General features: G+C 42.4%; 1 protein-coding gene across 4 annotated transcripts in view; it reads left to right on the top strand.

The window, feature by feature from the left end:
- Klhl32 (kelch like family member 32) overlaps window positions 1-16,315 on the top strand; it is a 217,847-nt gene that overhangs the window by 146,251 nt on the left and 55,281 nt on the right. For 3 of the 4 annotated variants that reach the window (XM_006979249.4, XM_042270937.2, XM_042270939.2), the window contains one exon: window positions 6,276-6,491. In XM_006979249.4, the coding sequence (XP_006979311.1) occupies window positions 6,276-6,491 (216 nt within the window). Of the gene's footprint in view, window positions 1-6,275; window positions 6,492-16,315 lie in introns of those variants that run through there. The other variant, XM_042270938.2, reaches the window with a different exon arrangement.

Genomic DNA, 16,315 nt, shown 5'->3' with positions numbered 1-16,315 from the left:
ATGAAGTTATGAATTTAGCACCCAAGCCTATATTTTCCTTTTTATTTGGCTCTTTTCTTTCTTCCCTAATGTCTTGGTACACTTTATTTCAGGTAATGGGTATCTAGAGAGCCCATATTCTTCATGTTAACCTTCTTGCCTCAGTGATGTGCCACCTCCAGCATGGCTTCAGGGACAGACCTGTCTGGTGAGGCGAGGGAGTGAAGAAATCACCAACATAGAGACACATAGACACACAGTAAAGCTGGGATCTGGCAGAGTAGGTTATCTGATTGAGAAGCCATTGCACACCAGAAGCTCAGTGTGTGTGTGTGTGTGTGTGTGTGTGTGTGTGTGTGTGTGTGTGTGTGTGTGTGTATTATACAATTGAACAGAGAGGTGAGGTTATTGCACACAGCTGGACAGTCACAAGGAGACAGGTTTAGCTAATCTCTCAGTAGGAGCAGTCCCTATAGGCAGGCAGCCTTCAGATTGTAAACATCCAGGGAGAGAGAACTATGGTGGACATTTTCTATACACACTATCAACATCTTCACATGGTCAAGAGGAAGGCTTTTCTATCCCTCTGAAATGGTGTTGCCATTTTCCCATAGGTCTGAGGCTAAGGTCCTTGCCATGGCTGCCTCATGTCAAAAACACACAATCACTCAGAACTTCAAACATTTAAAGCCTCCTCCACTCCCAACAGTGATGAGCTTTGGTTTCCAGATACAAAGCCACAGTGGTTTTTAGACTTTGCTGGTTTTGCTCTGACAGGCCCCAGTCTGCTCTGTACTTGGCATGAGCCCAGTTGTTATGGGAAGTGCTTTTCAAGAGATGTCTCCATGAGAGCCCTGTGAGTTGGTTGGATGTTTTTCATTTGTAAATGGTGACTAGTGGAAGTCTGGTGATGGCCTACCAGTATAGTAGTACCATATCTGCATGTGGAGACCTGTCCATTCCTCCTGTCCTGAGTCGCCTCTGTGTCCGTGGTGTTCTGCCTTGAATACAAGTATTTTTTTTATTTTTCATTTTGGTGGGCAGCACATAAGCAACCTCTTTTTTTTATAAAGCTTAGAATATAAATGTGTGTGTGTGTGTGTGTGTGTATGTGTGTGTGTGTGTGTGTGTGTACACTGATAGTGGTTATCTCTGCCTGATGAACTGATGCACGGTTTTCCTGAAAGCTCACAGATCCTGTCTGCCCCAATAGGAGGGGTTAGGAGGGGTGTGCGCTACTGCATCATAGTAGCAGGGAGGTGGGTTCTCCATTCTCCTCAACTTCCCATGGCTCACAGTTGAACTACAGAGATGTAAAGTGTATGTGGCAGGGTGGACAGAAGCTTCTGACATGGCTGGGAATCACTGGAGATTTGGGGACATTGTTTTTAAGGAGCAATGCAGAGATGGAGCCTGAGCATCTTCATCTCAAAACCACTGTTTCTCACACACAGACAGGTACAGTGGCCTTCTCATTTGCTGTTCACTTTTTTGTTGTTGTTGTTGTTTTTGTTTTTCGAGACAGGGTTTCTCGGTGGATGCTCAGTTATTTATGGCACATAATTCTTGGATTTTTAGTAATGTAGTCCTGAAGAAGATTAAAGAATGACCTTTAAAGGAAACACAGTGGGGCTGAGAAGACGGCTCGGGTGTAAAATGCTTACTGTGCCAGACTGAGGACCTGAGTTTGTATCCCCAGTACCCAGATGGGCAGGGCAACCTGGATCTGTAACTCCAGTGTTGTAGGGAAGACAAGTGGATCCCCAGAACCCAGTGGCTTTCCCAGTCAGTATTTCCACACTGATGTGTTCCAGACACAGGGAAAACCCTATGTCAAAAAATAAGGGGTGGAGAGATCAAATAAGACACATAACATACACGAGCGTCTGACCTTCACAAACATACACATGCATGCACACACATGTGCTTGTGCACACATACATGAATACACCCACATCAATATGAACATATAACATATACATATATACGCATGCAAAAATTTTCAAAGGGACTGGGGAGATGATTGGTGGTTAAAGTGCTTTCTAAACAAACATGAGTGCTGACTGGAGTTTGGATTTTTAGAACCCACATAAATATCAGATGGATGTGGCAGCCTGCCTGTAATCCAGCCTTAGAAAGCAAAGGTTGGAACCCAGAGCAAGCTGACTGGGGAGACAGGGCAGATCGGTGAGTTAAGGGTTTCACTGAGAGAGAACTGCTTCAATGAATAGGATGAAGTGGGATGCAGGATGATTCCAAACATTAACGTTGAGCCTCCCGTATGCATACACACCTATATACACACCCACCCACAAGCATGCATGTGCCTACACACAGGCAAACATCCATACACATATGTGCAAACTACACATATGCTGAAATGGAAGAAAATAAAATAAAAAAATAACAAGAACAACATTGGGGGGAACATAAATTGGGTGAGTAGGGAGATGGGAAGGATCTAGGAGAAGTGAGGAAAAACATTATCAAATAATATTGTATAAAAAGAAAAAGAACAGTTATTTAAAACCCCTCATTTAAATAATTGTCTAAATTATCTGCACTTTTGAAGTGGACTGCTTTTAAGTCATGGGCTTATAATTGAAGAAATCCAGAATGAACGCTGAAAGTTAGAAAGACCCCTGGTGAAGTGTGTTTAGTTGCCATTGATATCCAGTTCATGCTTTCTTCACTTGCTGCATGTCCGTCACCTTTGCACTATGGGTGCTTCTGCTCCTGCCCACTCTCCTCTTTGTGCCAAGATGCTGGCCACTGAATCAGACGATGCTGGCCACCGAATCAGGTGATGCTGGCCACCAAATCAGATGATGCTGGCCACCGAATCAGATGATGCTGGCCACCGAATCAGATGATGCTGGCCACCGAATCAGATGATGCTGGCCACCGAATCAGGTGATGCTGGCCACCGAATCAGGTGATGCTGGCCACTGAATCAGATGATGCTGGCCACTGAATCAGATGATGCTGGCCACTGAATCTGGCCACTGAATCAGATGATGCTGGCCACCGAATCAGATGATGCTGGCCACCGAATCAGATGATGCTGGCCACTGAATCAGGTGATGCTGGCCACCGAATCAGATGATGCTGGCCACCGAATCAGGTGATGCTGGCCACCGAATCAGATGATGCTGGCCACCGAATCAGATGATGCTGGCCACCGAATCAGATGATGCTGGCCACTGAATCAGATGATGCTGGCCACTGAATCTGGCCACTGAATCAGATGATGCTGGCCACCGAATCAGATGATGCTGGCCACTGACTCAGATGATGCTGGCCACTGAATCTGGCCACTGACTCAGGTGATACTGGCCACTGGATCAGAATCCTGCCACCCCTGCAATGGTTGCAAAGCAGGATTTGGAAGAACAGCAGAGTAATGCTGTATGACACCAAAATATTTCTCAGGGCTCCAAATTGATGAACTTGCTTCAAAGATGTACCCCATCCCACAGATGTGTCCTGAAGTGCACACTAGAATCTCTTATTCTTTCCTGCCAGCCTAGTACTTACCAATCCTAAGAAGTAAACTTTGAAGGACAATTTTAAGTATCCTTGAAAAGCTAGTCCCGTAACTCCTATATTCCTTTGATAAAATGTGAATAAGAAGTCAGGCTATTTTTGAGTGAAAAGCATAAGTGAATCCTCAGATGTTTGCATTGTAGTGGACTTCAGCAGTCATCTATTTGAATAAATAGCATTTGGAAGATAAGCATTTAGTCCTTTAAGACTTGATGGCAAATAGACCTATCGAGAATCTTCTAGTTGGGGCTCCCCTTCCTTGTCCCACCATATCAGTGAAGTTTCATTAGAGAAGGTTGTTTTTTTTTTTTCTTCAGTAGATTGTGGTTAACGCAGAGAACTACAACTGGTCAGCATAAAGAGAATAAGATACTGTAAAGTGCTCAGCCCTAAATGGGACATATCATAGCCCTCCGTTAAAGTTAATGATCATCGTGGAAGAGGTGGAGGACATGTTGTAAGAGCCTGAGCAGTGGATTTCTGTAATGACACAGTATGTCATTGACATTACTGGACATGACAGGGCTGTTACACATATGAACCCTCAGCTCTGCAGCTGTGACTGCATGTACAAGACCTGGGCAAGATCAATCCCAGCATGGAAAGGAACGGGGCTCATGAAGTCCCACCCTTAACTGAGGCACAACTGGAAACTATTGACTGCTAGGGGAAGGGAATTCAGTTTTCTTTATGAATGTGGCCCCTAAGAGGCAACCATGCTCCAGGAGGTTATCCTACACCCAAGCAGATATAGGCAGCACTAAGTGGACTCCGGTTTTTAAAAAAATGGAACACGTGAGCTTGTGGTATATATGATCCCATAATATTTGAGCATTTAAATGACTATCAGATTTTTGAAATACTCTTTTAAACTGGCAATTATCATGAAATTATGTATATAATAATAGGATAAATATTGTTAGAATTTTTAATAGTCTTGGAAAACTAGGAAAAGGAAATATGTCGTGTTTAAATAAATAGGTCTGTGGAATAAATGGATGTCTCATAGCATCCTCAAGTCCTGCTCTTACAGAACACTGCCCACATATTAATGACAATGAAGTAAGAGTGAAGGGAATCTAATACACCATTATTTTTATTCTACTTAAGTAGTCAAGCTTTCTTTTTTTTTTTTTTTTTTTTTTTGGTTTTTCGAGACAGGGTTTCTCTGTGTAGCTTTGCGCCTTTCCTGGGACTCACTTGGTAGTCCAGGCTGGCCTCGAACTCACAGAGATCCACCTGGCTCTGCCTCCCGAGTGCTGGGATTAAAGGCGTGCGCCACCACCGCCCGGCAAGTAGTCAAGCTTTCTATCAACACATGCGTGTACCACCCTGGCTATCACAGGAGCACAGTACAGGAGTTCCTGGGGGCTACAGCTTTATGGATATAATTTCCTAGAATCCTGGCTATCTGTTTGAGAGCATGGCTTCAGAAACTTAGGGAATAAGTAGGAGGAATGTCACTGGTTTTCTGTATGTTCAAGGCTAACAAAACAAGGTCCATGTTTAGGGGGATTTGATATATATTCAAGACATGAGTCTTTTCTGTGAGATTAACTCATTTGCTAAGATGTACATATAAATTTTGTATTTCAATTCCATTAAGATGGGATGAGTTGTTTTTATGTACAGACATACTGAGGCTGAAGTTTCAGAAACAATGCAAAGTCGGTGTGTCTTTGGGTTTGTACTTAATCCTCAATCCCCACTTAATGGTTCTTGTATTACCTTCAGTAGACAAAGAGCTAAACTGCAGGCCTGTTAAAACAATGATTGTCCTTGTATAGTCAGGGTTCTCTAGAGGATAGATAGGACTGATTGTGTGTGTGTGTGTGTGTGTGTGTGTGTTCACACAGGGGATTTATTAGAATGACTTACATACAGGCTGTGGTCCAGCAAGTCCCACAATGGCTGTTTACAGATAGAAAGTCCCAGATTCCAATAGTTGTTCACTCCATGAGGCTGGGTGTCTCAGCTGATCTTCAGTATGCATCGGAATCCTGAGGACGTAGTCTCTGATGCCAGTGAACGGTGAAGGGAGAGTAGAGGCAGGCAGGCAACAATCAAAAGCTGCTTTTTTTCTTGTCCTTCACAAAGGCTGCCATGAGCGGGTGTGGCCCATATTTAAGGCGTTGAAGGAGGGGTATGATATAGATGTCGAACCTCAAATTAACCAAAAATTCCTCACAGGTGTGTCCAGCAGCCTGGGTATTTAGTTAATTCCAAATGTAGTCAAGTTGACAACTAAGAATACCCATCATAGTCTTTATTGGTAAGGACTTCCAAATGCTTCCAAAAGGTTGCAAAGTAGCATTTCAGCCAGCAAAAACCAGGACACCCTTTCAGGAAATCCCCTTTTAAAGATTTCTTTAAGAAGATGGGTTTAGGGCCTGAAGAGATGGCTTAGTGGTTAAGAGAATTCTGCTTTTCCAGAGGACCAGGGTTCAGTTCCCAGCACCCACACAGCAGCTCACAATTGTAACTCCAGTTCCAAGGGATCGCTCATACAGACATACATGCAGGCAAAACACCAATGCACATAATATAAAAATAAGTAAGTTATTTTAAAAAGAATATGGGTTTGAGGGATAAGAAAAACTTGAAGCCTTATAATTGGTGGGGTAGGGGGATGGCCTTAATATTAATGCCCCCACTATCTGTAATGAAAATAGTGGTGAGTGGACCTAATTTCTTGCCTGTTCTATGTGGATTCCTAAGAGATTTCTTTTTTATGTTTTTTTGGCACCCAGGAACTAAATAGCTTTAATTACTTGGATCTGTACAGACTTGCTGACCTCTTTCACCTCACTTTGTTGGAGAAGGCAGTGATTGATTTCCTAGTGAAGCATCTCTCGGAGCTCCTGAAGAGCCGCCCAGAGGATGTTCTCACGCTGCCCTACTGCCTGCTTCAGGAGGTGCTGAAGAGTGACCGCCTGACCTCCCTGAGCGAGGAGCAGATCTGGCAGGTAAGGGCGTGCTGCCTGGCCTCGGGGAGGCGCCGTGACTAGAAAGGGAAGGATTCAGGTGCGACAAGCACTGTTTGATGAGGCTTGGCTGCCAGGTGTACTGAAGTCCTGCTCCTGCGGTGGGCAAGTCATTGGTGGACACCTGCCAGTCTGCAGCCATCGTGGGAGGACACCAGCACTTCGGCTTCCTCAAACCTAGGTAAATCAGAAAAGGGAAGGGATTTCCCCCCGTGAAACCAAAAGCATTTCTTAAGCTGAATATGAGCAGAATGGATTGTGAAACAATTTAATACAGATTTAAGCCACTGAAACAAAAGGAATTCGGAGTTTTTGGGAAAACCGTTCATAAATATTTCTTTTAAAAATTATTTAATGAGAAAAACTTAGAAATAGCTTTTAGTGGTTCAAATAAACTTTTTCATTTGAGTTTTTAGCTAATTTGTAGATTACTTATTAGCTAATGAGTTTTGAGGTTTGCTAATTTTTATGCTTTAAGTTTGGGTGAAGGACTTGTCTATAAGTCAATAATATGAAAGTGAACAGGTAAATTAATACAAGTGATCATAGGTAAACACAAGTGTTCAAACATGGTTGTACTCTGGAATCTTCAGCATTTTTAAAAGACTTGGCTTGGAGTCCATTCCAAAAATTCCTATGAGTATAGTGTGCATGTCTAGGGAATTTGGACTTTTTCTTTTTAAGTTGTTTCTTTTTTCTTTTATTTTTAAGACTACAAATACATTATTTCTCCCTTCCTTTTCCTCTCCAAACCCCTCGTGTGCTCTCTTTCTAATCCATGGCCTTTTTCCCCCATTAATTGTTGTTACATGCATTTAAGTATGTGTATACACATATATACTCCCAAATACAATCCGCTTGCTCTGTATAATGTTACCTGTACTGTGTTTTCAGGGCTGACCATTTGGTACTGGATAACCAGTGGGTGGCCTCTTCCCTGGGGAAGGCTGTTTCTCCTGCTCTCAGGACTCCTTCGTTGACTGTAGCTCCTGTTGTTGGGTTGAGGCCTTGTGGGTTTTCCCTCCCTCCACGTGGACATGTGTATTGTCACCTTTCTTTGGATGGTCACGTGGGTGAGACTTTAGGGTGTAGCATCTGACGTCACTAGGAGACATTATTGCTCAGCAAGCTTCCTGATCCTCTGGCTCTTACAGTCTTTCTGCCTCCTCTTCCAAACCGTCCCCTGAACCTCAGGTGTGGCAGTGTTTGGTTTTTGTTTTGTTTTATGGCCTGGCTGGAGGAAGTGTGTATGGGTTGGGCTTGTTCTCAGTTTGTGTTCTGTTTCCTGCTCTTACCGCCATGGCTTTGCTCTCCCATCTTGGAGTCTATGTAACCATAAGCCCCAATAAACCATTTCCCTAGTTGCCTTGGTCATGGTGTTTCATTTTTGCTATAGAAAAGAAACATACATAATTCTTTCACTATTTGGCTATGCATATTCCAAGATAATTTATTTTTATTTTAATTTTTTAAATATTTTTTTTGCTTTCATTAAGAAATTCCCAGCACCCACATGGCAGCTCACAACTGTCTGTAACTCCTGATCCAGAGGATCCAGTACCCTCACACAAGCATACCTGTAGGCAAAGCATTAATGTACATAAAATAAAAATAAATAAATTTTTAGAACAACTAAAAATAATTCAGCTGTACTTATTTTTGACCCCTTGAACAGCCTTGATGCAGGGATCAGGTGCTTGGACCTGCCTCAGCTGAATGTACCAGGCTTGCAGACTCCCCATGGGAGGCCTTACCTTTTTGGAGGAGAGAATGGGGGGGTTGCAGGGAGGGAGGTGGAGGAAGAGGGAGGAGGGAAGAGAGGGGCATCTGTGGTTGGTATATAATATGGGAGTATCCATTGAGACTGGACTACCCAAGTCTGCATTTTGATTGGTTGTGGTTTTCTGTAGTGGTCTCTGTCTGTTGTAAATAGAAGTTCCTTTGATGAGGGGTCAGGAATACATGTATCTGTGGGTATAAGGAAAAATATTTAGAATGTAGTTAGGGATTATGTTGGTTTAGTAAAGTGGTGGTTGGAGGTTCACCTTCAAGATCCACGACTTTACTAACCTTGGGTAGTTGGCTTGGTTCCCAGTACTAGGCATGATTTTCCTGTGGCTGAGTGAATCTTAAGTCCAATTAGAGAGTTCTGGGTTACTACCAAGGTATGTGTCCATAACTGCATCCTTCAGGTTAACTTGCCACGCTGGCCATTGTGTGGTTCGTAAGTGTCATAGCTGGGCAGTGCTGTTGGTCGCTTCCCTCCTTGGAAGTTTGTGTAGCGCCTTCTGGTACCATGAAAATTGGTCCTTAAGGAGGAGCCATTCAAGTCAGCTTCCGCTCAGGGGACCCTGGTCTCTGTGTTTGAAGTACATGGTGTCTTTAGCAATAGGGGCCGTAACCATCCACATCTGGGGGCAACCAAGAGCATTAGAAACACCCTGTAAGTTTGGGGAGTCTCTTGGACAATTCTGATCAACCTCTCAAAAGAGGGCTTCTTATGCCTGGTGTCAGGGTTTCTGTTAGGTGCTCTTTGGTTCTGGGAGGGAGCATTGTCAGCCCAAGTAAGAAAATTTCTTTTAAACTCTATATGTATATACATAGATTTGTGTGCATAATAGTTTTTAAGACAGATAACAGTATGATTCTTTGTGGCTTTTTCTGGCATCCTTACAGTTATTTTACCCCCTCCTTCCTTTGCATTTATCTCTTACTCCCCTCCCCAGTTAGAGGCCCCCTTTTCCCATTTCCTGGATCAGATCACTAATACCCCGCTATTCCCCTCTCTGTTGCTCCGCCAACCCCTCCCCCAGCCCTATCCCTTTTCCCTTTCAGAAACATTTCCTGATTGCAATGGATGGATGTGGAGACCTCACATGGAACCAAGTTCTTCCCACACTCCAGTGGGAAAAACCATCTTCCTCTTTAGTTCACTGTGCATTCGCTGCTGCTTTCACAAGCCCTTCCTTTCCCCTGACTGTGGAGTCTTTTCACATCCTGTCATTGCTTTGTCTAGGGGACGGGGAGGATGTTTTTTGTTGGAAAGTTGATTATTCAATTTAAATCCTCTTCTGCTCATCCCTAGTGACTGTCCTTGGATACTGCACCTGAAGTCTTTGGGGTACACAGCCCGTTTCCCCCTCTCCCTTCACTGTCTATCTCATTCTGCAGCACTGTCTACACATCTTGAAACCTGGAATGCTGTGCCTGCAGGGTGATATGAAAGTGGCTGTCTTTCGCAAGTCCTAGGAAGAGTTCAGTGTTCTATTGGCGGAGGAAGCAGTAAGCTCCTATCTGACCAGGCATATTCCGGGAGTTAGGTTTTGTTTGTTTGTTTTACCGCTGGTCAAAATGTGTCCTGAACACTTGATTCTACTGATATATAACTTTCCTGATACCTTGCTTCCTTCTTTGAACTTTAATCAGCAGCTGTCTTTCTTTTTATTGAAAATAGTTAGCGATAAGGGCCAGTCGGGTCGCAGGTATTTGAAACCTTATTGACTTAGCACAAGAGGCCTGAGGAGTGGCTGTCTCGGTCTCCATCTCTCAACAAGCAGAGTGAAGGCTCTGTACTTGGCTCCAGTTTACAGAGCAGAGCTGCCTTTAAATCCAAGTCTGTTGATAGCAACCACATCTCTCCACTAGTCCACAGCCTTGATTTAAACAGAAGCTACAAGTGTTGGCTGCTTCGTGGGCATTTCTGGGAATGTGTATTCAGGCAGTGGTTCCAAGTGTTGGTGGGGATTTGGTCTGGCGGGGATTGCAATAATCCGAAGCTCTCCTCTGTCATATAAAGCATCAGGAGTTACTATGGCCAGCTCAGAGTGTGAAGTAGCCAAATTCTTTGTACTTCATTAAGGGGTAAAACCAGACTAGATTGTGTACTTTTCTAACAAGATAGAGAGTTGAGGCCACCCATTCCTGTGGCATCTGTCTGTCATTGTGGCATGGTTGAAGGCATTGCCAGAGGTAGACACAGTAATGTGCAGATATCTGAGTATCAGGAAAATTCCACTCTGTCTGCTTAGAAGCTATCTTGTTCGCCCCTTTCAAGGCTGCCAACATTACAAAGCAGAATTTTAGAAACAGGTTTCTGCAGGCAGTAAGGCAGTTTTTTAGACCTGATCACCAAAAAGGAATTAAAAGACTCCCATAAATATTATCAATTTAGGCATTCAGTAGGCAATAAGAAATTGTTTTTGCTTTATCTTAGTAAGTAAGTAATTCCCTCATACTCAATAGAGGAAAATCAAATCAGGCCAACTCTAGTGCCTCAAGTATAGTTAAGTTCATCATTTTTTGCTGAGGTTATACTAGTAATGCAATATACCATGGAAGAATCTAATATTCAGCCCAGGGTAAAGATTGGGTCTGCCAGAGGATTAGTGTCAGGGTGCTTTATAGAAGTGAGACTTGACGGACAGGCTGGAGACAGATCTACAGAATCTCATTAAACCGCTGAATTGTTCATTACAGAACGTTCTCACTGTAATAAAGTGCTCATTGACTTTGACAAATCCCCATCCCATGTCTTAAAGAACAGTGAAGAAGGGATGCTGAGGAAGAGAAAGGAAATTGGCACAAAGTAGGGCGGGTAATGGAAATGCGGATGAGGGGTGGTGCCGTTTGATTAATATGTGCAGCATAGCTAGGTGAGCCATCGTCAACACGCACGCGTTTACCCAGGTGGCTGTCTCACTACGTACTGATAATGTAATCCGGGACAATCCCTTCTTCAGAGAAAGGTCTAATTTTCATTATTTACCAGTTTGGCTCTGAAGGCCTGTCATAAGAACCATTAAATTATTCCCACTGCACAAACTAATTTATTTACCTTTTCCTTTTTCTGCCCCCCCCCTTGATAAAGTATGCTACAACCTACAGTGCCCATTTTGTGGATCCATGAGCCTCCTAACATTATTCCTTGTTTCTGCATTTTCTTTGTCCATTTGAGTTTTGGGGGGATTGGGGGAAGGGGCTATGTGTCCTCAGCTGGCCTGGAACTCACTCTATAGATGAGGCTAGCCTTGACCTCACAGATACCATTTTCCTCTACCTCCAGAGTGTGCAGATTAAAGGCGTTCACCACCATCCTCAGACCATTTGGTCTTTTTACACTTTAAGTCTCTTCTTAGTCTGTCCCAGACAGTTTTTCCTTCCTTTGGCCAATCGTTACCTGGTCTGTTGGTTAACTTCATTGTGTTTTCCAAGGAAACAGAGATATTTTAACCACAGTTGTATCTTAGATGTTTTAGGACCTAACAGGACTTTCAATGTACATTGTTTGAAGTTCTCCTCAGTGTAGCTCAACAATTTGGTTTTATGTTTTGAAGGGAATGGTTTCTCAAGTTCCAAATGAAAACCACTAAATTATTTGCTTCAAAGAAAGAAGAACCACAACTGGCAAAAAAAAAAAAAAAAAAAATGTGCTAGTGAGCACAGAGGACCTAAAGGCACGAGGTCTCTCCCTGTGTTACCCGGCAAATCTCTACCAGTTCGATTTTACTCTCAGGCCAGTGAGCTCTTTTGTGCTAACTCCAGACTTTGTTGCAGTAGGGTACTGTTAAATATCTCCCACTAGACTCAACCTGTAGAGTCCTAAGCAGGGGTGCTGCCAAAGAAGGTGCTGGTTAGAAGGTTCAAAACTTTTCACAAACAAATTCTGAGGATTGGATGTCCTACATGGGTGGCCATAAATATGCTAATTAGACTATAGTAAGCGTTATACAATGTTTGTGTCAGGTCACCATGCTGTCTACTTTTAATATACTCAATGCATAGTTGTCAAAGGAATGGTGTTAAACAAATAAGCCAAATATGGAAGGAAGCTTGTTTGTTTTCTAATGAGACAGAGCAAAAACAGATGCCGAATTGGTTGGGTGGGGAGTTGGTGGGAGGGGAACCATAATTAGAATGTGTTGTATGGGGAAAAAAAAATCTATTTTCAATTAAAAAAAAAAAAAGAAAAACAGCTTAGAATGAAATCGTTCTATGCCCTTCCTACAGGAGGGCTACTTACCTCTTTCTTCTCAAAAAGATCCATTTCCTACTTGTTGGGCCACAGATTCGATTTCCCTAGATTGAGAGCGAGGTGAATCTATTCCGTAGGAGAATTGATAGGAAATGTTCCACATGGCCCAAGTTCCTAGAGAAGCTAACCAGGAGTGCAGTCTCTCTTCTCAGCATCAATTGAGCAGCTGAGACCTCTGAGGTCACTGAAGGTGGAGACAGAGCACAGGTTTGCCAACTCTGTTAATCTCCCCAAGCCTTACCCACAGTGGGAGGAACTTTTACTGTTTTAAACTGTAAACACAGCTCTTAGAATTAGGACTTCATCTCTAAAATAGTAGCAACAAAAAAGGATATCTTTTAAATAAATCAAGATAGCTTGGGGAAATAAATTGAATATTGTTGTCACCAGTTATGTGTTAGACATAGTTTTAGGAATTAGGTCCCTAAAAACAGAACTTATGACAAATTTTGAGTGATTTTTTTCCCCTCAAATTTCTCAAAATACTTATTTCATTGTAATCTTTGCAGGTGGGGAATTTTTATTTTCCTTTAATAACTTACTAACACTTGCTACATGTTCTCTAATGATAGTACTTTTTTATTCCTTTGTTGACAATGGGTTGGAGGCACTTCCTACCTACTCCTCGAGTGTCACTGTTATCTCTTGGGGGCTGGCTGTTCCCATCCATCTGGGATTATACACTTCAAGAGGCAGAGACTGTGCCTGCAATGTTCACATTGTTCATGCCATGTTGTTCTCTTGCATCCCATAAATAATAAATAATGACATTAATGTAGAGCCTTCGCATTAAAATTGAATGGACAATAAGGTATACTTTTGGTCCTATATAAAGCTATATGTATTTTAGGAAACATGTTATAGGACATAAGTTTGGTCTCTTAAAAATCCATACTTCCTTGTAGTTTATTGGAAATTTGTGTCTCTAGCAGTGTCGGTTACATACTGGTTAGGGTGGTCAACAGCCCTCAATGCAGTGTCGGTTACATACTGGTTAGGGTGGTCAAGAGCCCTCAATGCACTGTCTGTTACATACTGGTTAGGGTGGTCAACAGCCCTCAATGCACTGTCTGTTACATACTGGTTAGGGTGGTCAACAGCCCTCAATGCACTGTCTGTTACATACTGGTTAGGGTGGTCAACAGCCCTCAATGCAGTGTCGGTTACATACTGGTTAGGGTGGTCAACAGCCCTCAATGCAGTATCTGTTACATATTTGGTTAGGGTGGTCAACAGCCCTCAATGCAGTGTCAGTTACATACTGGTTAGGGTGGTCAACAGCCCTCAAAGCAGGGCTAGTTTTGTTTTTTGTTTTTTGACAAGCTCTTCTTCAGCTCTCATCTGCACCACAGAACCAGTGCATTGCATTTTAGTTTAACCATTTTCCTTAAAAGTCATCCCAGAAGGTAAACCCACTACCCTTTCATAGTTAGTGAGTGGAGGATGTGGAGGACTTCTGTGGGCTCCATCTTGCATTTCTTAGATGATAAACTGACCCAAATATACTTCTAGTCAGGCATAAGTAAGGACCTCAAAAACTGCAATAGGTGAAACAATACACCACTATGCTTCTAATTTACCCAGTGAATCACAGATTTGAGAATGCTTCTACATTCATGGCTCTGGTGTGGATGTCTCTGCTTCTCTCTTGGGGTGTGTTGAAATGATCTGGCTTCAAGGGAAAGTGCAGTGCTACTATCTGGACATTCCACAGCACGTAGTGTTCCTTTCCTGTCACCCCAGCGACTTGCTCATTTTTGACTCCTGTTCATGCTCACACATCTTTGAAAAGATCTGCTGGTCTCTGGTACCATCCTAGTCAAACGAATCAGAGTGTGCGTGTGACTATATAATCCAGAAATTCCTCAAATAGAGTTCACATTTTAAATACATATTTTGGTAAATCAAAGTGGAAGTCAGATTCTGAGGTCTGAGAATTTTACCCCCAAAGTATAATCTTTCATTGCACCCCTGTTCATCCTTGTGCATGCGTTGTAGTATTATTGTATTGCTATTTTTTCCCAGCCAGACATTTGCAGGGTATATTCACGCAATGATTTCCATATGTATTTTTGTTCACCGATCCCTAAGCTAATCAAATTTGCACCACTTCTCAGTTTTCTTCCTGAAACCGCCTACCGTTCCACCCAGCTACATACAGTCGTCTACGTTCTATTAAATGTTAGTAAAGAGAGTAAACAGCAGCTCCTCTGCATCCCAGATAGTGCAGCCCTGAGGATGCTTCTTCTTTTATGGGCCCCCAGCTGGACACCGAGTAATGCTGAGATTTCCAGGCTTGGTGCGTGAAGATGCTACTGTGTATTTAGTCATTCCTCCGGATCTACGTGCTGCTAATTCTCTGTGAGGGTTCCTTCCCAGTAGCTTGACGAGTGGCTTTGCTGTTGTTTGTCTGGGCTTTATGCCTTTGTGAGACACATGACACCACCGTTTCAGAGGAACTTCACTGCAGCTGATTCCCAGCACCAGAGCTCTGTATTGTCAAGTAGCTGTAAGGGGTAGGTGATTATCAGAAATTACAAGAAAGCCAACTTGTATTTATGTGCTGCTGGTCCCATGAGCTAATGGTTTCTTTTTCTTTCTTTTTTCTTTTTTAAGAATTGAGTGCAAGAGAACAAGAAGGTGATTTATGAGATATGACATATTTATGTTTTCTGCTTCTAATTTTCATTGTGATTCATGTTGTTTCCAGACTGATATTTTTGTGGCTGCTATGAGAAGGAAAAAGATGACTGGAGAATATTACTTATGCATTGGTGGCCTGCAGTAATATTGCTGCTACCTGGGTTATCAGGGATTTAAAAATAAAACCCAACCATAAGCTGTATATGAGGTAGAAACCCCGAGGGCAGGCACAGAAGTCCATCAATAATAACAACAATAATAATTTTTACAAGCCTAGAGAGCTTCATAGTTTAATGAACTTTTACACATAATTTCATCTGACTCTCTCCTTACACTTGTTATGGTAGATGAGGCAAGTTTTATCCAAATTTTAACTAGTGAGAAAACCACAGTCTAAGCATGAGATTCAGTGATTAACTAACTCACTTTATAGTTTGTTTCAATGGAGATCTCACTGTGTTCTCCTAAAATACACCAAGTCCCCACCACCACCAAAAAAGAACCTCAAAGTAGCTCCTCCATCTTCCATGTCTTATCTTACTCTGTAATGAATGAAATCGCAGCTGGATTTATTTCAGGTAACTGGCCAGCTTTCCCTTTTACTTCTTGTACAACTTGTGGGAAGCGGCAAAAATGACTCTGATAAAAGTAGTAAAGAGAGTGTTGCTGAGGGTGTTGCCAGAAAATTGGATCTTGAGATGGGTCAGTTAAGAAGAGTGGACAGATACTCAAAGAAGTACCTTCCTGTCTTCAGAATATGAGGTGGTGAAATACAGTGCAGAAGGGGACAGCTGATCAGGAGTCACTTGATCCAATGAGGAAATTTCAGAGTAAGAGAACTCTTGAGTAAGAGTTGCATTATTTCTGCTGCAACAATGGAGACTGTGTGGGAGAAGTCTGTAGGCTGTGGTGTCTACCTGGAACTAGAAACTGCATGGAAAGAATGGAAATGATGAATTATTACATCTTCATTTTATGTTCAGTATATTGAAACTTTAGAAATGTATGTGACAGAAATTGAGAGTTGGATGACTGCTTAGTTACAGGGTTTAAGAAAAAGAAAATATTAATTTATCATTATTGACAAGTATTAGTCTCTTTCCAATACACATGAACTCATGGGCCCACATTC

The sequence above is a fragment of the Peromyscus maniculatus genome, chromosome 2, assembly GCF_049852395.1.
Source record: "Peromyscus maniculatus bairdii isolate BWxNUB_F1_BW_parent chromosome 2, HU_Pman_BW_mat_3.1, whole genome shotgun sequence".
NCBI classification, from domain to species: domain Eukaryota; kingdom Metazoa; phylum Chordata; class Mammalia; order Rodentia; family Cricetidae; genus Peromyscus; species Peromyscus maniculatus.
Note: the sequence above shows the minus strand (reverse complement) of the source record. Positions and strands in the feature narration are given on the sequence as shown.